The 25078-nt window shown below is 42.0% G+C and overlaps 1 protein-coding gene across 5 annotated transcripts in view; it reads right to left on the reverse strand.

Moving 5' to 3' along the window:
• The window catches only part of LOC135527814 (GRIP1-associated protein 1-like), a 90428-nt gene that overhangs the window by 23284 nt on the left and 42066 nt on the right, over window positions 1-25078 (reverse strand). For all 5 annotated transcript variants that reach the window (XM_064956411.1, XM_064956412.1, XM_064956414.1 and 2 more), the window contains 3 exons: window positions 21519-21652; window positions 20282-20398; window positions 18906-18999 (listed from right to left, as the gene is read on the reverse strand). In XM_064956411.1, the coding sequence (XP_064812483.1) occupies window positions 18906-18999; window positions 20282-20398; window positions 21519-21652 (345 nt within the window). The remainder of the gene's footprint in view (window positions 1-18905; window positions 19000-20281; window positions 20399-21518; window positions 21653-25078) is intronic.

Raw genomic sequence — 25078 nt, forward strand, 5'->3', positions numbered from 1 at the left:
TGAAAGGTTGGTCATGGCTCAAATCAACACCATCATCCCAGACCCACTCCAATTCGCACACTGCCACAACAGATCTACAGATGAGGCATTATCTATTGCACTCCACACAGACCTTTCCCACTTGGACAAAAGGAACACCAACGTGAGAATGCTGTTCATTGACTACAGCTCAGAGTTCAACACCATAGTGCCCTCCAAGCTCATCACTTAGCCTAGGACCATGGGACCATTAAACAACACCTTCTGCAACTGGACCCTGGACTTCCTGACGGGCCGCCCCCAGGTGGTGAGGGTAGGCAACAACACAGGCTGACCCTGTTTTGAGGTGTTTGAGCACCCGGAGGACCTCCTCTGCCACTTTCACGTCATCAGACAAGGTGACGATGACTGTTTTTTTCAGGGTCTTGTCTGTCAGTGCAGACTATACAGCTGCCTGCTGCTCAAGATGGCTCCAACATGTCATAAGTGGAGTTCCATGTTGTTGTGACATGGTGTATGAGCTTGTGGGTCGGTAGCTGGAACATTTCTTACTTGGTCTTAAGCACATGAGTGGCTGTTGAGCTTCGGTGGAAAAAGGAAACCACCTCCCTGATCCTCCCAAGGAGGCGGTCCATCTGGTTCACTGAGAGTTGGCTCCCGTCCCTGACACACCAGGGTGATGATTCTTTAGATGTGTGGCCATGCTCGATGTATTTCCATGATCAAGTCAAGATCTCTTGTGGCACAATGCCTACACACCGTAATGGTGTTGTCCACCACCCTTCTTCCGTCATCATATTTGACAGGGAAGCCAAAATTCTCACATATATGAGACTTGAATGAAGCGGGAGGCTTTTCCAGTTCTTCAGCTCCTCCGCTAGCCATGGCTGTCACTGCCCTTTCGTCTTCTTGGCTTTTTGCAACGCGAGCATCCAGGATTCAACAGGCCCCATTAACGTGAACAATACACACAACTGCTTTAAAAAAATAACAAAATCAACCTTCAGGCTTCAGAGTAAAACACAGCACACATATGTCTTGTCTTTATCTCTTCACTGCAACTCTGCATCGAGATTTAGGGAATTATTACTTTAAAAAGTAACCTTAAGAAGTTCTACAGCTTCACCATTGAGAGCATCTTGACTTGCTTTATCACCGGTTGATATGGAAACCACTTGGCATCCGTCCACAATGCGCTACAGAGGGTAGTGAGAAAGGTACAGTACATCACTGGGGCCGAACTTCCACTCATCCAGGTGTCAGAGGAAGGCTCTAAAAATTGTCAAAGACTCCAGCCACCCAAGTCATAAGACTGTTCTCTGTAGTACCGTACAGCAAGCGGTATCGGAGCGCCAAGTTTGGGACCAAAAGGCTCCTGAACAGCTTCTAACCCCAAGCCATAAGACGGCTGAACAGTTCATCAAATGGCCACCCGGACTATTTGCATTGACACCCGTTTTTTGCACTGACTCTCTTGCACTGGCTCTATCCAAAACCTCACACATACTCCAGTGACACTCCAACACACACACACACTCTGCTGCTACTCTGTCTATCCGGATTGCCTAGTCACTTTTACCCCGACCTACATGTACATATTACCTACATTTCTTCAACTGCCTTGTACCCCTTCACATTGACTCGGTACCGGCCTGGTTGGGAGAGTAAGAATTTCACGTTGAAGTCTACACTCGTTGTATTCTACGCATGTGACAAATATGACTCTTTATCGCTCTCTAACAATCACAATACAATTTATTGTCATGGGAGACATATGCCAAAGCAAGTGAAATATACAAAAAAAACTAAATGGAAATGAGTAGAAACGCAGTAGCAAACATTGAAAAGTAAAAAAAATAATAGGCATTTCAAATGTCATATTATTGATGATCTCCATTCGTCTCTCGCCCTCTGCCTTCAGAGCTGTCTAACACGTCAAGACATCTCTATTACACCAACTGATCACTCCTCAAAACTCTTCAGAAAGTATTCATACCACTTCACTTATTCCACATTTTGATGTGTTACAGCATGAATTCAAAATGTATTAAATTGTTTTTTTTTCTCACGCATCTACACACAATACCCCATAATAAACATGCTATTAGAAATGTTTGCAAATTTATTAACTTATGGCTGCAGGGGCAGTATTGAGTAGCTTGGATGAAAGCTGCCCAGAGTAAACTGCCTGCTCCTCAGTCCCAGATGCTAATATATTAATATTATTAGTAGTATTGGATAGAAAACACTCGAAAGTTTCTAAAACTGTTTGAATGATGTCTGTGAGTATAACACATGGCAGGCAAAAACATGAGAAGAAATCCTAACAGGAAGTGGGAAATCTGAAGTTGGTCGATTTTCAATCCAGCCCCTATTGAATACACAGTGGGATATTGGTTATGTTGCACTTCCTAAGGCTTCCACTAGATGTCAACCCATCTTTAGAAACTTGTTTGAGGATTCTACTGTGAATTGGGACCGAATGAGAGAGGAATGAGTCAGAGGTCTGCCAGCAGTCACGTGCTGGTCACGAGCATTTCACATGAGAGGTAGCTGTGTTCCTTTGCTTTCTGAAGACAAAGGAATTCTCTGGTTAGAATATTATTGAAGTTATGTTAAAAACATCCTAAAGATTGATTCCATACATCTTTTGCCATGTTTCTACGGACAGTAACGGAACTTTTTGACATTTCGTCTGCAACTAGGGAATGCGCTTCATGACTTTGGATTTGTTTACCAAATGTGCTAACAAAAGTAGCTCTTTGGACAGAAATTATGGACATTATTGAACAAAACAAACATTTAATGTGGAACTGGGATACCTGGGAGTGCATTCTGATGAAGATCATCAACGGTAAGTGAATATTTATAATGCCATTTATGACTAATGTTGACTGCACAATATGGCGGATATGTTTTTGGCTGCTTTGTTGTCTTTCTGAAAGCTGTACTCAGATTATTGCATGGTTTGCTTTTTTGAAATCTGACACAGCGGTTGCATTAAGGAGAAGTGTATCTATATTTCCTTGTCGAATAATTGTATTTTCATTGACATTTATAATGAGTATTTCTGTAAAATGATGTGGCTCTCTGCAATATCACCGTTTTTGGAACTAGTGAACATAACGCTCCAATGTATACTGAGACTTTTTTTATATAAATATGAACTTTATCGAACAAAACATACATGTATTGTGTAACATGAAGTCCTATGAGTGTCATCTGATGAAGATCATCAAAGGTTAGTGATTCATTCTCTCTCTATTTGTGCTTTTTGTGACTCCTCTCTTTGGCTGGAAAAATGGCTGTGTTTTTCTGTGGCTTGGCTCTGACCTAACAATCGTTTGTGGTGCTGTCGCTGTAAAGCCTATTTGAAATTGGACACTTTGGTGGGATTAACAATAAGATACATGTATCTTTGAGGAATTTTAATTATGAGATTTGTTGTTTGAATTTGGCGCTCTGTACTTTCACTGGTTGTCATATCAATCCCGTTAACGGGATTGCAGCCGTAAGAAATCAAATACAGAAGTCTTCACACCACTGAGTATATACGTTGTAGAATTACAGCTGTGAGTCTTTCTGGGTAAGTCACTAAGAGCTTTCCACACCTGGATTGTGCAACATTTGCCCATTATTCTGTTCAAAATACTCAAATTGATTGTTGATCATTGCTAGACAACCATTTTCAGGTCTTGCCATAGATTTCCAAGTAGATTTAAGTCAAAACTAGCTCGGCCACTCAGTAACATTCAGTCTTCTTTGGTCTTGTGTTTTAGGTTATTGTCCTGTTGAAAGATGATACTGAGTAAGGAAGGACGCCTGTATCTTTGTAGTGACTGAGTGTATTGATACACCATCCAAAGTGTAATTAATAACTTCACCATGCTCAAAGGGATATTCAATGTCTGTCGTTTTTTTACCCAACTATCAACAGGTGCCATTCTCTGCCAGGCATTGGAAAACCTCCCTGGTCTGTGTCGTTGAATCTGTGTTTGAAAATCACTGCTCAACTGAGGGACCTTACAGATAATTGTATGTGTGGGTTACAGAGATGAGGCAGTCATTAAAAAAATGTTAAACAATATTATTGCACACAGAGCAAGACCATGCAACTTATTAGGTCTTGTTAAGTAAATGTTTTCTCCTGAACTTATTTAGGCTCGCCATAAACAAAGGGGTTTATTACTGGAGGTATTCCAGCTTTTCATTTCTAACCGGGGGGGCGTTCTAGCAACTCCTTGTGGCAAGCCGGGCGCCTGCAGGATGACCTCGGTTGTCAGTTGAACAGTGTTTCCTACGACACACTGGCTTCCGGGTTCCGAGGGTGGGAGTGAATACTTTACTGTAGAATCATTCACACACTGTTAATGTGTGGAGAGTTTGGGGCTCATTACCCAGCAACCACTTCCATAAGCTGTGTAAGGTTCCTCAGACAAGTGAATAAAACCACTAAGGAAAGTAGGTTGGAAAATTGATTAATTAAATAATTGTCAACATGTACATTACCATTAGCTACAAGAACCTGACTTTATGTCACTTAGTTGCTGAAAGGACTATGTTACGATGCATGGTGCAGCAGAGCAGAGCAGACAGGCAGTGTGTGTGTGCGGGTGTTGACCAGGTAGGCAGCCAGGCACTAACATTACTGGGTGCTCCTCCTGTCCCGTTGCTGCCTGCGTCTCACCAGCAGTGCTGAGCAGAGGGCTGAGCAGAGGGCTGAGCAGAGGGCTGAGCAGAGGGCTGAGCAGAGGGCTGAGCAGAGGGCTGAGCCTGCTGCTGCATTATTGAAGATGAGTGTTGGGTTCACTGAGGCATGTCTGCATCCTGAATCATTTACATCCTGCTAATGTCAGCTCTCATCTACCACCAACGCCTTACTGCCTGCCTTCTACAGGTCAGGCCCCCATTCCTTAACCATGGCCTCTATAGCCTTCTCTGCTCTGTGGATCTGGCTGATGTTATGGAAGGGCAGGGTTTTTTCCAAAATATATGTTTGTCCTGAATAGAAAATGCTATGCCCCACCCTCACGCCTGTTGTACCAAAAAAACATCTGCACTGACAATACAGCACAGTTGTCTGTAAATATGACCATTGTAAGAAACGGTAGATCATTATAGGATCCAACTAATATCCGGTTTTGAGTGTCTTTTATGGGCTTTCCTTTGCCAGATGTGTACATTTTCATATCTAGCAATGATACAATGTGCTTTTAAATATTTACACAATGCATATTTTGAATACTCTATAGTGTCCCTGCTCTAGCTACCTTAAACAACATGCAAATAAACCAAATCTCAAGTGAAAACCAAAATTCTCTCTTCAAAGACATCGGCTAAGAATTTATTTTTTTCTCTCCCACTTCACCCCGTTGTTTACGCAGTCTGACAAGTCCAGGGAACAGGAGACCTTCAACCTTCATAGCACCACAATATGTACAATTGGAAGATGACAGCCTTAACAGAATCTAGCCTGGCATTCCAATGTTAAATCATTCAGTCGTGAAAGGAAAAACAGGAGGAGGAGAGCACACACAGAGGAGAGAAGGAAGCCACATCATCTCTTATATGCGGGGGATGGAAAGTCCAACTCACTTCCTGTAAATGAGGATGACTATGTTAAATAATGACCTCTTATTGTTAAAACCAAGGTTGTTACAGGGCACAAGAGGTACTAAGGATCCTACCTCCACCACTCTGCAAACTGGAGTCAGCGTGTGCGCGCGCGCGCCAAGCACTGTCCCTTGAGAGATGAGCACAGACTTCTTTATTAGGTCATATTAACCTCCACTCATCTCTGAGCTAGAAAAACAGCACTACTGACCATTGGACTTCTAGGCTCAATCCCGATAACCTCCTTTAGCCCTTCCCCTCCACTTTGCATGATCCAGCATCAAGCCGGAGTGGTGTTGAAAAGTCAACATTGAATGAGAGGTCGTGCCTTTTCAGGCCTCTAGTTGACCCTCCAAATGATGCGAATCGCCAGACTTCCTATCAAGTTGTTATCAAAACTCCCATAAAGCTCTATGAACCAAGGATCTAATGTTGCTTCAGGAAGATGGCTGACAAATGAAATGAAAGCAAATATAAGTAATTATAACTTAATAACAAATTGAAGATGGCGCTGTACTAGATGACCGCTAGCTCCGACCAAACTTTGCTTTTTTTTTTTTTTTTTTTTTTATGTATCCGCTGTCATTTCTTACAACCGAGAATAACTTTGAACATCAGATTGGCAGTTACCTCAATTCTGGTTTTAACTTCAACTCATCTGTCCTGGGCTCTGTCTGTAATTACAACTAACTTTTCGGGCTACCCAAGAGGAAATACCGACGTCACAGAGGCAAGAGAGGGGAGATCCTGGTGAGATTTAGGCGAAGGAAGAACCGGAAACCTCTTCCCCCCCATTCTATTGGCCAATGTACAGTCAGTTAATAAGATGGATGGCCTCAGATCACAGATTTGCTACCAACATGACTCTCGAAACAGAAATATTCTCAGCTTTTCTCAAACAAGCCTCTCAGACAATATATGGGACTTATTTGACTTGTTCCTGTCCTCTGCCGTAGCCTCAGGGTTGTCTGCGGTACCCCTATTCTTTAGCTATCCAACTCAATGGGTTCTTCATTCACCGTTCCGACAGGACAGTGGAGTTGGGGAAATGGGGGGGGTGGGGTTGCCTCTTCATCAACAACTGGTGTGCTGACTCGGGCGACATTGAAGTGTTGACTAACTGTTCACCGTCTTGGAAAACCTTATGGTCAAATGCCCACCCTTTTACCTCCCGAGGGAGTTTTCAGCTGTTATTGTGACTGTTGTATACATTCCACCTCAAAACAAGAAACATAACAGGCTGGCATTAAAAGGAACTGTATGAGGCTATAACCAAGCAGAACAACTTACATCCAGTGGCTGCTTTACTGGTTGTCGACGATTTTAACTCTGCTTCATTGAAAGGTGTGATGCCCAACTTCAACCAACACGCCTCCCTAGACTAGGAGAGATAAAGTCTTAGACTACCGTTAATCCACCCTCAAGCAAGCATACAAGGCTCTCCCTGTTCCGCCATTCGGCAAATCAGATCAGGTACTCCTGCTTCCTGTTTACAAGCCTACGCTCAAACAGGAATTACCCTGACTCACTCCATTGAGAAATGGTCTCCAGAACCAGAGATTATGCTACAGTGCTGCTTTGCTAGAGCTAAATTGGAATGTTTCGGGACTCCACCAATAACATTGACGAGCTAACCACCTCATTAGGAAATGCATCAGTGTTGTTGTCCCCACAGTTAAGGTTCACTAAACTAAAGGATAGGGGTACTGCAGACAACGGCAAAGGACAGGAACAAGAAGTCCCGCTACGACCTCCACAGAGTCATCAAACGACAAAAGGACAATATAGAAGTAAGGTGGAATCATATTACACAGGCTCCGACGTCCACAGCAGGGGCTACAGCCCATTTCGAATTAGAAAGGAAGAGCCAGCCATGATCTGCCCAACAATGCCTCTACTAAACAAACTCAATGCAATTTATGCTAGCTTTGACATTAACATAGTGCAGAGTGTGAGGGCTGCCACCAACCCAGAAGATTTGGGTCCGAGCGAGATCACCCATTGGTTATGGCACACAACGCTATCATCCCAGACCCACTCCAATTTGCATACCAACAGATCCATAGACGACGCAATCTCAATTGCACTCCACACTGCCCTCACCCACCTAGATAAGAGGGTGTGTGCTTAGTCGCTTCTTGTACTCCCTGTTCACCCTTGACTGCATGGCAACGCATGACTCCAACACCATCATCAAGTTTGCTGACGACAAGACGGTGGTAGGCCTGATCACCAGCGACAATGACACAGCCTACAGGAGGAGGTCAGAGACCTGGCAGTGGGGCTGGATCAACGTTTGTAAGACCGAGGATCGTGAACTACAGGAAACTGAGGGGCGAGCACACCCCCATCCACATTGACAGGGTGGCAGTGGAGCGGGTCGAGAGCTCCAAGTTCCTCGGTGTCCAAATCACTAAAAACTTAAAATGGTCCACATGCATAATCAAAAAGGCGGGACAGCACCTCTTCCCACTCAGGAGGTTGAGAACATTTGGCAGGGGCCTATCATGCCAAATAGTGTCCCCCTCTAAGTCACAATGGGATTCGATGAGTTCTAGCTTCTGTTGCTAGGACTGTTACTATAACTTGCAACATTCTGACTGGATTACATAATGAACCAAAGCGTCAGTTGCAATGCTGGTTGCTTGGCTCTATTTTACCTCATAGCACTCACAAAGGAAGGAGGATGCGGGCAGTTTTAGTTCTATTTCACCGCAATAATGCTCACTCAGTCCGCGCAAATAAATGACCTCTGAATGTCTCTCCAAGAACAGTGTTTTGGATGGTACACATTGTTAAATAGGAATAAATAATTTAAGCTGTTTTTAGTTTCCTGTTGCTAGCTACTGTACTTTCATAGACAGAGCCTGGACTCCAACCAGGATCTCTAGTGGCACAGCTAGCACTGCACTGCCTCAGACCACTGCGTCACTTGGGAGTACTATGAAGACACCACTGAGCTCGACGAGAAGCAACATTCAGAGAAAATCACAATTCAGGGTAACGTTAAGCAATTAGATAACTGGATGGATTTAGCTATGTACAACAATTTTTCACAACGATTTCCCGTCTAAGGTTAGCTAGTTGCTAGCTATACATATAGGTCAGTGGAGGCTGCTGATAATGTCTGAAATGGAGTAAATGGAATGGTATCAAACATGTGGTTTCCATGTGGTTGATACCATTCAATTGACTCCATTCCAGTCATCATTATGAGCCGTCCTCCCATCAGCAGCCTCCAACGATATAGTTATTTGTCTGTCATATTGAGGTGTCTAGCTAGAAGTTAAACCTGATCAGGGCAGCAGGAAGCCTCGTGGTTAGAGCATTGGACTAATAACCGAAAGGTTGCAAGATTGAATCCCCGAGCTGACAAGGCAAAAATCTTGTTCTGCCCCTGAACAAGGCAGTTAACCCACTGTTCTTTGGCCGTCATTGAAAATAAGTATTTGTTCTTAACTGACTTAACTAGTTAAATAAAACAATTTAAAAAATGGATAGGTGTAAACAATTATGGTAATTCCAAATGCCCTAAACCTGTTATCTATGGGGGCGCTATTTCATTATTGGATAAAAAAAACGTGCCTGTTTTAAGCGCACTATTTTGTCACAAAAAGATGCTTGACTATGCATATAATTGACAGCTTTGGAAAGAGGACACTGATGTTTCCAAAACTGCAAAGATATTGTCTGTGAATGAGCAGGATTTTTGAGGCTCTGTTTTTCATTGTCTCCTTATATGGCTGTGAATGCGCAAGGAATGAGCCTGCCCGATCTATCGTTTCCCCAAGGTGTCTGCAGCATTGTGACGTATTTGTAGGCATATCATTGGAAGATTGACCATAAGAGACTACATTTGCCAGGTGTCCGCCCGGTGTCCTCCGTCGAAATTGGTGCGTCATCTTCAACTGCACGTCTTTTTCCAAGCGATGCACCGGAGAAAGTAGACTACCACGAACGATATATCAATGAAAAGATATGTGAAAAACACATTGAGGATTGATTCTAAACAGCGTTTGCCGTGTTGTAGTCGATATTATGGAGTTAATTTGGAAAATAGTTCGCCGTTTTGATGACTGAATTTTCGGGGTTTTTTGGTCCCCAAACGTGATGTACAAAACGGAGCGATTTCTCCTACACAAAGAATCTTTCAGAAAAAAACTGAACATTTGCTATGTAACTGAGAGTCTCCTCATTGAAAACATCCGAAGTTCTTCAAAGGTTATTGATTTTATTTGAATCCTTTTCTGGTTTTTGTGCAAATGTTGCCCGCTAAATGCTAGGCTAAATGCTACGCTAGCTATCAATACTCCTACACAAATGCTTGTTTTGCTATGGTTCAAAAGCATATTTTGAAAATCTGAGATGACAGTGTTGTTAAGAAAAGGCTAAGCTTGAGAGCTAGCACATTCATTTCATTTCATTTGCGATTTTCATTTTTTTTTTACCTTTATTTTACTAGGCAAGTCAGTTAAGAACAAATTCTTATTTTCAATGACGGCCTAGGAACAGTGGGTTAACTGCCTGTTCAGGGGCAGAACGACAGATTTGTACCTTGTCAGCTCGGGGATTTGAACTTGCAACCTTTCGGTTACTAGTCCAACGCTCTAACCACTAGGCTACCCTGCCGCGATTTTCATAAATAGTTAACGTTACGTTATGCTAATGAGCTTGAGGCTATAAATAGGATCCCGGATCCGGGATTGCTCGACGCAAGAATTTAACTAGGTGATGTGGACTTGAGTATTTCAACAATTCTTCTCTTCAACTTGTTAGGCAATCATATCTATCTACGTGAAAAGGATGGCCAGCCACACAGGAGGGTGCTTTTTACTAAGGAGGTCATCTTGAATAACCAAAGTCATGGACGCTGGAACATACTTTGAGATCACTGAAACCCCACCTGATCTGGTGGAAGTTGTCGACCCAGATCAGAACACCTTCGAGTACTACCTTCAGGCACGGACTGAGAAGGTTATTGACCAGGTAAAAATTATTATCCGCTGATAATTTATTTTCTGTCCCTCAAAGAAATATCTGAGAAATGTATTTGTAATATGAACCATAATTGCATGTATTCCTGTCATCAATCAAGGTGAGACTGAGCATGGACAAGGTGCAGGAGAAACAGCTACCGGAGCAGAATCTAGAAGGAGACGAAGTGCTACGACACCGGGGCAAATGACTTGGTTTGGAAGAAGGACGAAAGAAAGGCGAGACCTGGGAATCCTCACTGCTCTTTCGCTCCTAACTGGGGTCACCATCTGTTAAAGTGAATATTTAAAAAAAACTCTGATAATAACTATTTGCATTTGCACACAAAATAACCTGAAGCTAGTTTTAGTTTCCCTAACACTGATATTTTTCTCTGTCTACCTAGGGTTACCTCTGTGGAAGCAGCTGGATGGTCAACCACTGGAAGCACTGACGCCCTACACTTTAGTGAAGCCCAATATACAAAGTATGTTCAGCTTTGAATGACATTTGAGAAAGCAGGAAAAATGGTAGTTATGCTAAGCTTATAAAAATGTACCCCTCAATTTCGCTCTCCAAATGACTTTAGGACCATCGAATGTCCGAGCCCCCCTGGAGGTATACCGCCCACCAGAACCAGCGAGTTCAGATTCGTCTGATTCTCTGTGCGCTGAGTCGGAGGGAGACCAGCTTGAGGTAGACTAGATCTTCCAAAAGCGTTGAAAAGTACATATCTCCCATTTATAACACTGCACTAATCCATCAAATTTCCTCCCAGTAAAGTGTAACCTGTGTGTTTGCTTGTTCACGTCTCTGTCCGCTACCCTGTTCCCGTCTCTGTCCGCTACCCTGTTCCCGTCTCTGTCCGCTACCCTGTTCCCGTCTCTGTCCGCTACCCTGTTCCCGTCTCTGTCCGCTACCCTGTTCCCGTCTCTGTCCGCTACCCTGTTCCCGTCTCTGTCCGCTACCCTGTTCCCGTCTCTGTCCGCTACCCTGTTCCCATTGGGTTCTGCCCAACACTCAGGCGTGGATCCACCGGAAGTCCTCAATTATCAACCACCCTCCAACTTTTCATTACATAATTTACAACTACTGTTGTTGTCATTATCTGCTAAGAAAGTTTTCTTGCTCTATCATACTGGGCACATAATATGTAAAATACACAGATTAACTAAAAACACTAGCACTGCAAACACCCATTTTCCCTCTTCGTCCCCCTTCTGAGACTGGCTGCCTGTTGAGAACAAGTAACAGGCCGAACCTCCCACCCACACAGCAACCACCACCTCTATATATTCCACACACCAGAATTCAGTATTTGATTCTATGATTGCCATCTGAGTGCACAAAAAAAATCTGTGAAAATTAATTAATGACACAACTGTACCAAAAACTATTGAAGTTCATGTATTAAAATCTTAAATATTGGCAGGTTGGTTTTCACAGCTGTTGTACGGTATCCTTTGATGTTATTTATTTGTTCCACATTATTCATTGTTGTATCCTGGGACCTACAATAGATCCATATATATTCAACTACAACGGTGTACTAATGAGCTATGAGATTTAAAAACAAACCATAATAGAGGACTGGTGAAATGATATTATTTCAGTGTAGACAAGGGAAGGGCAGCTTAATATAAACATGACAGGCAGACAAGCCTGTGTATGAATCAAACGGATTTGCACATGAATGGAGTGGAAAATAGCTGACTTCCTGGTCTGTAAGGTAAGTAACTAATGTGTCAAGCAGATTGCATGTTTTCTCTGCCATTTCCAAAACATAGCAATATTTAAGACATGGATTTCATGTTTTAATGTTAACACGGTACTCAAAAGTAGTTTGAAGTAATGTTTTCATTTCATTAGCTAAATAAAACCTGTATAAACAGTAACATTCACACGGAAATCAGCCTTGTTTGCATAGCAATGATGAAAAGAACGTCATTACGGCTGTAATGATTTCCAAAATTTTAATCATTAGGTCATCCCACCGCTGATATAGCAACGGACGCTAATAGTTTATCGAATCCCATTGTGACGTAGAGGTGGGCATTATTTGGCATGACAGGCCCTCAAATCCTCAAAAGGTTCTACAGCTATACCATTGAGAGCATCTGCTTGGTATGGCAAGAGCACTGCCGTCGATTGCATGGCGCTGCAGAGAGTGGTGCGGACAACCCAGTACCATCACTGGGGCCGAGCTTCTGGTCATCAAATCTGACTCCAACTGGCTCCTGAACAGCTTATCCCCATGCCATAAGACTGCTAAATAGCTAACTAAATAGCTAACTAAATGGCTACATGAACTGTCTGAGTTGACCTTTGCATTTTATTGTTGGACTGCACACAGGGCCATACATACTATGCACACATACTCCAACACACATTCAAACAATCCATTGTTTGCTCTCACACACATAACATACACACACATTTACACCGACTCTACACACACCCAATCACAATCATCATATACGCTGCTGCTACTTTGTTTATCATATATCCTGATGCCTAGTCACCTCACCCCTATACATATCTACCTCTATCGCTCCAGTATCCACGCACATTGTAAATATGGTACTGGTACTGACCCTATATATATAGTATGCTTACTTTATCGTGTTCTTCGTATTTCTATATTGTGTGTTTTTGTTCTACCTTGTTATTCTTAGTATTACATGATTATTCATTACTGTATTGTTGGGGTTAGAGCTTGCATTTGACTGTACTTGTGCATATGACATTAAAACTAGAAACTCGAATCATGCAACAACAAAAAATGTACAGTTAAGAGGAATGTGTTAGTTAATGTTGAGAAATGCATATTTACGGAAATAGATTTTTAAGTGCTTTTTAATAAGCTAGCTGTCTAGCTAACATTAGCCAACTAGCAAAACATATAGCTTGCTATAGACGTTTCACATTTGTATGAATGTGTTGTATAATGTTTTAGGGACTCCTAAGCAAACCAGTAAACCAGGCTGTCATCTTGTGAAATCCAGTGGATGTAAATAATCTATCCATCTAGCTAGCTACCTAAAGCATTTACTGCAAATTGAATGTACAATTTTGTAAGCTTGCCAACCCCTATCACAGAGTGATTCCATGTAACGTATGTGATTTGTTAAGCTAAATTTTACTCCTGAACTCATTTAAGTTTGCCTAAGCAAAGGGCCTGAATACTTGTTCAACGACTATATTTTAGGTAAGAATGTTAAAATATACATTACATTTTTCTTCCACATTGACAAGAGTATTTTCTGTAGGTTGTTGACAAAAAATCCATACCCCAAGCGACTTACAGCTGTAATCGCAGCAAAAGGTGGCGCTACAAAGTATTAACTTAAGGGGGCTGAATAATTTTGCACGCCCAATTTTTCACTTTTTGATTTGTTAAAAAAGTTTGAAATATCCAATAAATGTCGTTCCACTTCATGATTGTGTCTCACTTGTTGTTGATTCTTCACAAAAAAAATACAGTTTTATATCTTTATGTTTGAAGCCTGAAATGTGGCAAAAGGTCGCAAAGTTCAAGGGGGCCGAATACTTTCGCAAGGCACTGTATGTGGTAGTAGAGAAGTGGCCTGAGGGAACACAATGTGTTGTAGATATGTGGTAGTAGAGTAGTGGCCTGAGGGCACACAATGTGTTGTAGATATGAGGTAGTAGAGTAGTGGCCGGAGGGCACACAATGTGTTGCAGGTATGTGGTAGTAGAGTAGTGTCCTGACGGAACACAATGTGTTGTAGATATGTGGTAGTAGAGTAGTGGCCTGAGGGCACACAATGTGTTGTAGATATGTGGTAGTAGAGTAGTGGCCGGAGGGCACACAATGTGTTGTAGATATGTGGTAGTAGAGTAGTGTCCTGAAGGAACACAATGTGTTGTAGATATGTGGTAGTAGAGTAGTGGCCTGAGGGCACACAATGTGTTGCAGGTATGTGGTAGTAGAGTAGTGTCCTGAGGGAACACAATGTGTTGTAGATATGTGGTAGTAGAGTAGTGGCCTGAGGGAACACAATGTGTTGTGATATGTTGTAACTGTATTGTAACGTTTTTAAAACTGCCTTCATTTTGCTGGACCCCAGGAAGAGACAGCCTTGGCAGCAGCTAATGGGGATCCATAATAAATACAAATAGACGCAACGGAAAGACAATGTATTCCATTGAGCCCATTTCAGCCATTACCGGGGAGTGTTTGCCAGGTCATTATAATCATTTCCACGGTCGTAGATTTAACGGGGAAAAACAGCAGGCACGAGCAAGAAGAGCATGAAAGAGTCGCAGGAGTAAAACGAAAGCAATCAATCCAGCGAGATTTAAATGACAAGAGGTTTCTGCACCCCTCCGTCAAAGGAAATAGACAGATCTTCAGGTGGGTGGGTCATGCGCGTTGCTAGCAGTACAACTCAATCTCCTTTTCTCTCTCCCTCTCTCTGAGATTCATTGAACTGGGTTATAGAAGACGAGCACAGAAAGGATGCATCAGTCAAAGTTAAAAGTGAATTTGAATACTTCCAAGATTTAAGCTAAATATTCCAAGTGTAAGCATAAATGCCAATGTGAAATGAGCTTTAAACACTGTAGCATTTTAGAACATGGTGTAGAGTAAACACATTGCTTGGTTCAGAAATCTTGCCATTGTCCTTGCATCTTTCACCTCATATCTGTACTCTCTATGCCATGATTAACTTATGACACATTTCAACAAACAAGCTGTCTTTTCAGTATCATGTAACTAAGACTTGGCCTATATAAAAAAAGTCTTAATAATTCAATCAATCATTGCAGTAGTTACGGTTAAGGGGCACAGCATCTACAAAGAAAACGGTAATGATGAAAATATCCTCTCTAGCATCGCCAACAGGAGGACCATTATGAAGATCAAGAGAAAACATCCAAGGGTGAACGAGAGCTTTATTTGAGAGTGAACTACTTCAAATGTTTTTCTGCTAGTGCTTTCCTAAACGCATGCCCTGGAGTGTGCCCTCTGAGTGCAGTGCAGCACAGCCCTATCACGATGTTACAGGCCTTCACGAAACTAAAGCCTGATGATATCATTGAGCTTGAGCGCCTGCAGAGCTCACAATAAGGACGCCATTCCGACAGAGACCCAAGTCACTGATGACAAGTCCAGGTGGTGAAACTGGGTCAGTCTCTATTGAGCTTATGATACGTTTTAAAGCCCATCTACATCAGTTTAACGTGAAATGTTGCTAAGGTTGACGTTTTGGATCTGCGAAATATGCCATTTCGATTTGAATTTCTGAAACTGTCTTTACTACCAAGCCAGTAACACCACAGCTAGCATACTTAGCATGACTTTATTATATTTCACTGTGCTAATCATTCAAAAAAAAAGTGCTTGAATTTAATTCTGAATAGATGTTCTTGTAAACTCTGCCAGTTTCATATGGTAATGGAGCTCCATTTACCTCTCCACTCTACATAATGCCTCACGGACCTTAAATTAGCACGGATAATACTTCGAACGGAACTTGTGCTAATCTGGTCGAGGACAACAGCAGAACAGGGTGCAGAGGAATCTCAAATACACAGCCAGCCGAAACACCCTGACCTTATTAAAAGAAATAAACTAAATGTTAAGCAGAGCCCACAGCTTATCATGGAGTTATTATTTTGAACAAAGAGCTTTTTACCGTAAAATGAATTACCGTAAAATGTTAAACGCCGACTCTCAAATAGCCGCCTGTACCTTTTAATAGCCAAGCAATGGCAAACATTTCACCAAATAAACGCGCTGTCTAAATTAATTATTTACAAAGTTAACATGAATTACCATTAATTGTTTGTTACACTAAATAATTCAGTAATGACAAAAAAATGATGCCATTTTAAATCCCCAGTAAGAAACTGCTAGCCATTGGCTACTATCAGCTGAGCACTGCTAGCTAACTGGCAACCATAACAATCAACTTCGGGAGTACAGACCCCTAGAAATCGGCCGATCAACCTCTAAGAACTGCTGAAAAAGCATAGTCAAAGAAAATAATTATTCTGTCAAGGACATTGACTCTATTTAGAAAAAAATGTAATATACTAAGACATGATAACCGTGACAGTGTGTCAATGATAACACATAAGTGTTGAAGAAATTGCTGGAAGGGAATGCTGGAATTAAACAATTAACTATGCAAATGAGCAAAAGCTGTGTGCATCAAGGAAATAGAAGCTTGGCTGAAATAGAAGCCTGTCTCTAAAAAGTATCTGTTGTGTTCAGTGATTTAAGCACATAAACGTCAGGATATTAATTTAAGTTTTACAGAATTATAAATAGGAACAGAAAAGCATTTAAGAGTGGATTATAAAAGCAATACAGTGAGTCAGGTTCAAATGTAATAATATAATTGAATAAATCCCCCACTGTGAAGGAGCAGGATAGTGTCTATTTATGCAAGTAGTTAGAGAATAGGTTATTTACGGTGAAATACAATTTCTACTTTTGCCCTCGAGACATGAAACAAGATGTACTGGAATAATCAACAGTCAAGTCTAATCTTTAACTGCCATTTGTTTTTTGGTTCAACAGTCATAACGATAAACTCACAACTCGAAAAATAAATTACATGAACAGCGAAAATACGCTGTTACTTCCTAGTTGGGCTATATTTCAGCAGACAAAATTAAAGTAACTGGCTTTAAAACTTACATTGCCGTTCGACAGACAAAATACTAAGCAAAATATGTTGGCATACAGTTAACTTGGAAAGTATTAAGAGCCCTCGAGTTAGTCCACATTTTCTGATGTTAGTCGTATTTTAAAATAGATTAAATAAATAGAAACATCAACCAACACACAATACCCCATAATGACAAAGCGAAAACAGGTTTAGACATTTTTGCAAATGTAGTATATATAAAAAACAGAAATACCCTATTTATGTCAGTATTCAATCCATTTGCTATGAGACTGGAAATTGAGCTCAGGTGCATTCCGTTTCCATTGATCATCCTTGACATGTTTCTACAACTTGACTAGAGTCCACCTGTGGTCATTTCCATTGATTGAACATGATTTGGAAAGGCACACACCTGTCTATATAAAAGGTCCCACAGTTGACAGCACATGTCAGAGCAAGAACCAAGTCATGAGGTTGAAAGAATAGTTCGTATAGCTCCAAGACAGGAATGTGTCGAGGCACAGATCTGGGGAAGGGAACTGAAAAATGTCTGTAGCATTGAAGGTCCCCAAGAACACCGTGGCCTCCATCCTTATTAAATGGAAGAAGTTTGGAACCACAAAGACTCTTCCTAGAGCTGGCCGCCCGGGCAAACTGAACAATCGGGGGAGAAGGGTCTTGGTAAGGGAGGTGACCAAGAACCTGATGGTCATTCTGACAGAGGTCCAGAGTTCCTCTGTAGAGATGGGAGAACCTTCCAGAAGAACAACCATCTGTGTAGCATTCCACCAATCAGGCCTTTATGGTAGTGGCCAGACTGAAGCCACTCCTCAGTAAAAGGCACATGACAGACCGCTTAGAGAACTCTTAGACCATGAGAAACAAGATTCTCTGGTCTGATGAAACCTAGATTGAACTCTTTAGCCTGAATATCAAGCGTCACGTCTAGAGGAAACCTGGCACCATCCGTATACTGAAGCATGGTGGTGGCAGCATCATGCTTTGGGGATGTTTTTCAGGGGCAGGGACTGGAAGACTAGTCAGGATCAAGAGAATGATGAAGAATAGAGAGGTCATTGATGAAAACCTGCTCGAGAGCGCTCAGGACCTCAGACTGGGGCGAAGGTTCACCTTCCAAAAAAGACAACGACCCTTAGTGCACAGCCAAGACAATGCAGGAGTGGCTTCGGGATAAGTCTCAATGTCATTGAGTGGCCCAGCCAGAGCCCGGACTTGAACCCGATCAAACATCTCTGGAGAGACCTGAAAATAGCTGTGCAGCGACGCTCCCCATCCAACCTGACAGAACTTGAGAGAGGATCTGCAGAGAAGAATTGGAGCAGCTCCCCAAATACAGGTGTGCCAAGCTTGTAGCATCATACACAAGAAGACTCAAGGCTGTAATCACTGCCAAAAGGTGTTTTTATAAATGTGCAAACATTTCTATAAACCTGTTTTTGCTTTGTCATTATGGGGTAGTGTATAGATTGATGAGGGGGAAAAACACACATTTTAATCCATTTTAGTACAAGACTGTAATAAAATGTGGGAAAAGTCAAAGGGTCCAAATGCACTGTACTTAAAGTAGCTAGAAATATGAACATTTCTTGAAAAAGAACGGTATTGAAAAACCATCCTGTGGCTATTTCAAATTCCCCCTGGTATACAGTACGTCACCCAAGCTCAGAACGTTACCTATCCTGCTGTCCATGACATAGGTCTCGATGATAGAACTTTTCTTACAGATGTCATCAGCCATGGAGGAGCAGCTGACCTCTAGGTGTTTCACCTGCAAGCACAGTAGATACATATTAGATGCACCAGAACCACAGGAATAAATACATACTGTATACAAAGCACCCGTCACAGCTACCAGCATGTACCAAGTCCATCAATCATCTCTCACACAGAGCGGGCAGGCAGGCAGGCAGGCAGGCAGGCAGGCAGGCAGGCAGTGTAAGAATATAACATGATCTCGGGAAAAAATGTCCTAGGCTGCAAAACAGCCAGGCCAAGGCACAAAAACAGCAAAGCACGAAAACAAGCAAAAGGTTCCCGTTCAGTGCAGGTACAGACATATTCTGGTGCATTTCAAAGTGATTTAAAATCACCAGTAAAAGATGGTATCACAATTTCATTGGGAAATAAATCAATTCTAGTGGCCCAAAAATAAGGATTCATCACTGCCGCAGAGTCATAAATTGCAGAGAGGAACATTAACCTTATTCCACAACTTTCTTTCATGTCATCTCATTCTAAAATCATGGCCATTAATATGGAGTTGGTCCTCCCTTCGCTGCTTTAACAGCCTCCACTCTTCTGGGAAGGCTTTCCACTAGATGTCAGAACATTGCTGTGGGGACTTTTAGCATTTAGCCACAAGAGCGTTAGTGAGGTCGGCACTGATGTAGCGCAATTAGGCCTGGCTCGCAGTCGGCGCTCCAATTCATCCCAAAGATGTTCGATGGGGTTGAGGTCAGGGCTTAGTGCAGGCCAGTCAAATTCTTACACACCAATCTCGACAAACCATTTCTGTATGGACCTCGCTTTGTGCACGGGGGCTTTTTAAAGTTGAAACAGGAAAGAGCCTTCCCCAAACTGTTGCCAAAAAGTTGGAAGCACAGAATCGTCTAGAATGTCATTGTATGATGTAGCGTTAAGATTCTATACCCGTCGCGTGTCGCTGAATTAGCCAAAAAAAAGGGGTGTCCACATCATTTTGGCCATGTAGTGAGTATATATAGATAGTAGTATGCTATCTTATACGGTTTATAGTAGAGTAGTATAATATTATATTGTAACCTGGGTGGACCGAGTCCTGAATGCTGATTGGCTGACAGCCATGTTATATCAGACCGTATACAATGGGTATGCTAAAACATGTATTTTTACTGCTCCAACTACATTGGTAACCATTTTATAATAGAAACAAAGCACTTTGTGATATATATTGTGATATATGGCTAATATACCACAGCTAAGTGCTGTGTCCACACCTCCTCGAGCCCTTGCTGCTTATGTATACACTAGTATTATATTATAACTAAGTATGAACAGCGTAGAGATTCTACCTTCTCCTCCAACATCCACTTCTCCTGCTGCACCCCAGCCAGCCTCTGGAACAGCTCCCCAACCTCACCATCAGACAGGTCAGCAGGCCGCTGGGACTGGGGGCTGCCACTGGCGGACTGAGGACACACAGGACCAGACAGCACTGTTACACCTTCCCTACATGAACTTAGAGACAGAGTCAGACGGAGCGAGAAGCTATTTTGTGCAATCCGTTTATTATACTTCTCTCTTTATCAGTGACTGGGAGCTTGACAAGTCTAATGGAACAAGCTTATCTCTGTATTATACACACAGAACTGGAATACGTATTTGATCTGTTCAGTGGAAACAATTGGAGGATTCTAAATTGTATGGTTTAGATATTTTTTTTCTTTCCCTTTCCTTAACAATCCACATCCCTGGCAGAGAAACATTACAGAACATGTATTTATTCAAAGGATTCTAATTATAGTATTCACATTTCTTATAAAGCTATTCATAGCAGAGGAGCACATAAACATGAAATGCATGTGAGCTCCCTGTTGAGCTACCTGTCATGACTGTGGTTGCTGAAAGTTCAGCCTCTCATCTCTGCCTCGGTGTGTACTGTTTGTACTCTGTGCAGTTACCAACGCAATGTAAGAGGTAGTGTGTTGCTGCAGACAACATCATTGGTTCTCCTTGTGGTTCCATATATCAAAACATTTCTTATTATTCAATGGGTTGATTATGCAGTTTCATAACTCTTTCCCACCTCATTTGTACTCTTTACTGTCAAACATCGAGCTCATCAATACTCTGCGTACCATTGCTTTCACAAACTACATTGTATGTGCCTTGGCCAGTTCTGTGGACCCGTGTGCAGACTTGGTTTCCTGTCTCTAGCTGACTAGTGTAGTGTACTTTGTTGGTGCTTTGATGACTGATGTAGTCTACAGTACCTCGTTGGTGCTCTGTGCTGACTGATGTAGTCTACAGTACCTCGTTGGTGCTCTGTGCTGACTGATGTAGTCTACAGTACCTCGTTGATGCTCTGTGCTGACTGATGTAGTCTACAGTACCTTGTTGGTGCTGTGCTGACTGATGTAGTCTACAGTACCTCGTTGGTGCTCTGTGCTGACTGATGTAGTCTACAGTACCTCGTTGGTGCTCTGTGCTGACTGATGTAGTCTACAGTACCTCGTTGATGCTCTGTGCTGACTGATGTAGTCTACAGTACCTTGTTGGTGCTGTGCTGACTGATGTAGTCTACAGTACCTTGTTGATGCTCTGTGATGTGGCTCCCTCCTTCATGATCTCCCCGTAGCTGAAGGACGAGACACTGCTGCTATCTCCCCTCTGCTGCTTAGGACTAGGAGAGATGATCTCTGACAACACCAGCTCTTCCAGGCCTGGAAACACACACAAACACTCTCTCAATGGGGGAGTCTTACTGAAGAATTACAGCTGAAGTAATTATTTCTAAGTGGTGAAAAAAGTAGTCACCAAACACCTTCTGACGTGGTTAATATTCCCTTTCAGGACAAAGCAAGGGCACCCTGCTAACCATTTCAACCAGCTTACGTATGGCTGGTTTCCATAAGCTGCATTACTGTCCTCCCAACTGTAACTACAGAACATTGTACCACTACCAACATCCATTATGTGGCTTGGATAAGGAAACAAACACAGTAATTAAGTTAGGACCCAGGACATTGTGCATAGAGGGAAGCCTCAGTCCGTAGGCACTTATGGATTTCCATAGAAAACTAATGGCTGCTGTGGGAAGAACTTCTTGGCAGGCATATATATAGTTGAAGTGGGAAGTTTACATCCACTTAGGCTGGAGTCATTAAAACTCGTTTTTCAACCACTCCACAAATTTCTTGTTAATAAACTATAGTTTTGGCAAGTCGGTTAGGACATCTACTTTGTGCATGACAAGTAAATTTTCCAACAATTGTTTACAGACAGATTATTTAATTTATAATTCACCGTATCACAATTCCAGTGGGTCAGAAGTTTACATACACTAAGTTGACTGTGCCTTTAAACAGCTTGGAAAATTCCGGAAAATGATGTCATGGCTTTAGAAGCTTCTGCTAACTGACACCATTTGAGTCAATTGGAGGCATACCTGTGGATGTATTTCAAGGCCTACCTTCAAATTCAGTGCCTCTTTGCTTGACATCATGGGAAAAATCTAAAGAAATCAGCCAAGACCTCAAAAATAATTGTAGACCTCCACAAGTCTACTTGGGAGCAATTTCCAAACGCCTGAAGGTGCCACGTTCATATGAACAAACAATAGTACACAAGTATAAACACCATGGGCCCACGCAGCCGTCATACCGCTCAGGAAGGAGACGTGTTCTGTGTCCTGGAGATGAACATACTTTGGTGCGAGAAGTGCAAATCAATCCCAGAACAACACCAAAGGACCTTGTGAAGATGCTGGAGGAAACAGGTGCAAAAGTATCTATATCCACAGTAAAACTAGTCCTCTATCGACATAACCTGAAAGGCCACTCAGCAAGGAAGAAGCCACTGCTCTAAAACCACCATAAGAAGCCAGACTATGGTTTGAAACTGCACATGGGGACAAAGATCATACTTTTTGGAGAAATGTCCTCTGGTCTGATGAAACAAAAATAGAACTGTTTGGCCATAATGACCATCGTTATGTTTGGAGGAAAAAGGGGGAGGCTTGCAAGCCGAAGAACACCATCCCAACCATGAAGCACGGGGGTGGCATCATCATGTTGTAGGGGTGCGTTGCTGCAGGAGGGATTGGTGCACTTCACAAAATATATGGCGGAGGAAGGAAAATTATGTGGATATACTGAAGCAACATCTCATGACATCAGTCAGGAAGTTAAAGCTTCATTGCAAATGGGTCTTCCAAATGGACAATGACCCCAAGCATACTTCCAAAGTTGTGGCAAAATGGCTTAAGGACAACAAAGTCAAGGTATTGGAGTGGCCATCACAGAGTCCTGACGTCAATCTCATAGAACATTTGTGGGCTGAACTGAAAAAGTGCGTGCGAGTAAGAAGGCCTACAAACCTGACTCAGTTACACCAGCTCTGTCAGGAGGACTGGGCCAAAATTCACCCAACTTATTGTGGGAACCTTGTGGAAGGCTACCTGAAATGTTTGACCCAAGTTAAACAATTTAAAGGCAATGCTACCAAATACTAACTGAGTGTATGTAAACTTCTGACCCAGTGGGAATGTGATGAAAGAAATAAAAGCTGAAATAAATCTCTCTCTACTACTATTCTGACATTTCACATTCTTAAGATAAAGTGGTGATCCTAAATGACCTAAGACAATGAATCTTTACTAGGATTAAATGTCAGGAATTGTGAAAAACTGAGTATAAATATATTTGGCTAAGGTTGATGGAAACTTCTGACTTCAACTGTATGTAGGTATCTACTAACTTAGGACCCTTCTGGACTGGTGTTGGGTACAGTAGCCTTCTGGACAGAGATAACTCTCCCTACTTTAAAATGTCTGATTCTCAACATTCTGTAGAGAAACCATTAAACATTTAAGACCAGCTGGTAAATTATACATGGCCCAAAAGAGGCCCTGGCATCACCAACAACCTACGGAGAGAAAGTAAGAGCATGCATTGCTCTGTGGCACATTTTAAGAGGGGGCGCAACATAAAATATTACGATATCTTAATCTCATTGACCGTGTGTTTGGGGTGAGGTGGGGGGTGAAGGGGCTGTCCCCACAGGAGTAAATGTTTTTAATATACCACACTTTACTGAGAAAAACACAGGTACTGCAGTGGTTGTTTTGCTGTTTCTCATCTTTGGGTGCCACGTGTTCACTTTCTTTGTAAAAACAACAGGAACATTCAGAAGGTGACATCATGTTAAAGGAGAGGTGTGGCATAAACCACTTGCCAGTTGGCAAGTAAATATTTAATCCTCACTAGCTCTACATATCAATATCACGTTCAACAATCAGCTGCTCACCCACATATTTAGAAACACAGGTGTCTCTAGAAGCTAAGGGACAATAACACCGTTGGTTCTAAGCCATTACCAAATATATTTTACTTCTTCTATGTCTCGAACAATTCACACTCTCAGTTATAGATGCTGTATGATATTGGTGAACAATGCACCTCTTTGCCTCATTTCTCCCTGCCTGTAGCAAACCACACTGCGGACGTCGAGGTTGTCATCTCTGCAGACTCACTTCCCGGCGCTAAATGTTTCATGTCTGTGATGATGTAACATACGCTGCATCATAGTTCAGGGCATGAAAGGATGTCCTTCAAACCCAGTCAACCCCCCCCCCCCAAACACCAACAAATATTTCACATAGAACATGTAGCTGAAGAGCCTTCAGAAACTATTTCCATCCCTTGACTTAATATACATTCTTGTGTTACAGCCAGAATTCAAAATGGATTAGATGTATATTTTATGTAATCCATTTACACACAACATCCCATAATGACGTGAAAACGTGTTTTTAGAAATGTTTCAAATTTCACATTTATTGAAAACAGAAATTGTATTTACATAACTATTCGCAAGCCTGAATCAGTACATTGTAGCAGCAACATTTCTGGGAAACTCAATAACCAATAAGAGTCTAAACCCCATCTAAGCCAGGGGCACTGAATAACAGATTCACTATATAAAACCGGAAGTTTATTCTGAAGTGTCTGTCCTATATCTGAGAGATAAATATATGTAAACATTTGTTATATACAGTACCAGTCAAAAGTTTGGTCACACCTACTCACAGGTTTTTATTTATACCATTTTTAACATTGTAAAATAACAGTGAAGACATAACTATGAAA

The sequence above is a fragment of the Oncorhynchus masou genome, chromosome 33 (genome assembly GCF_036934945.1).
Source record: "Oncorhynchus masou masou isolate Uvic2021 chromosome 33, UVic_Omas_1.1, whole genome shotgun sequence".
NCBI lineage: Eukaryota > Metazoa > Chordata > Actinopteri > Salmoniformes > Salmonidae > Oncorhynchus > Oncorhynchus masou.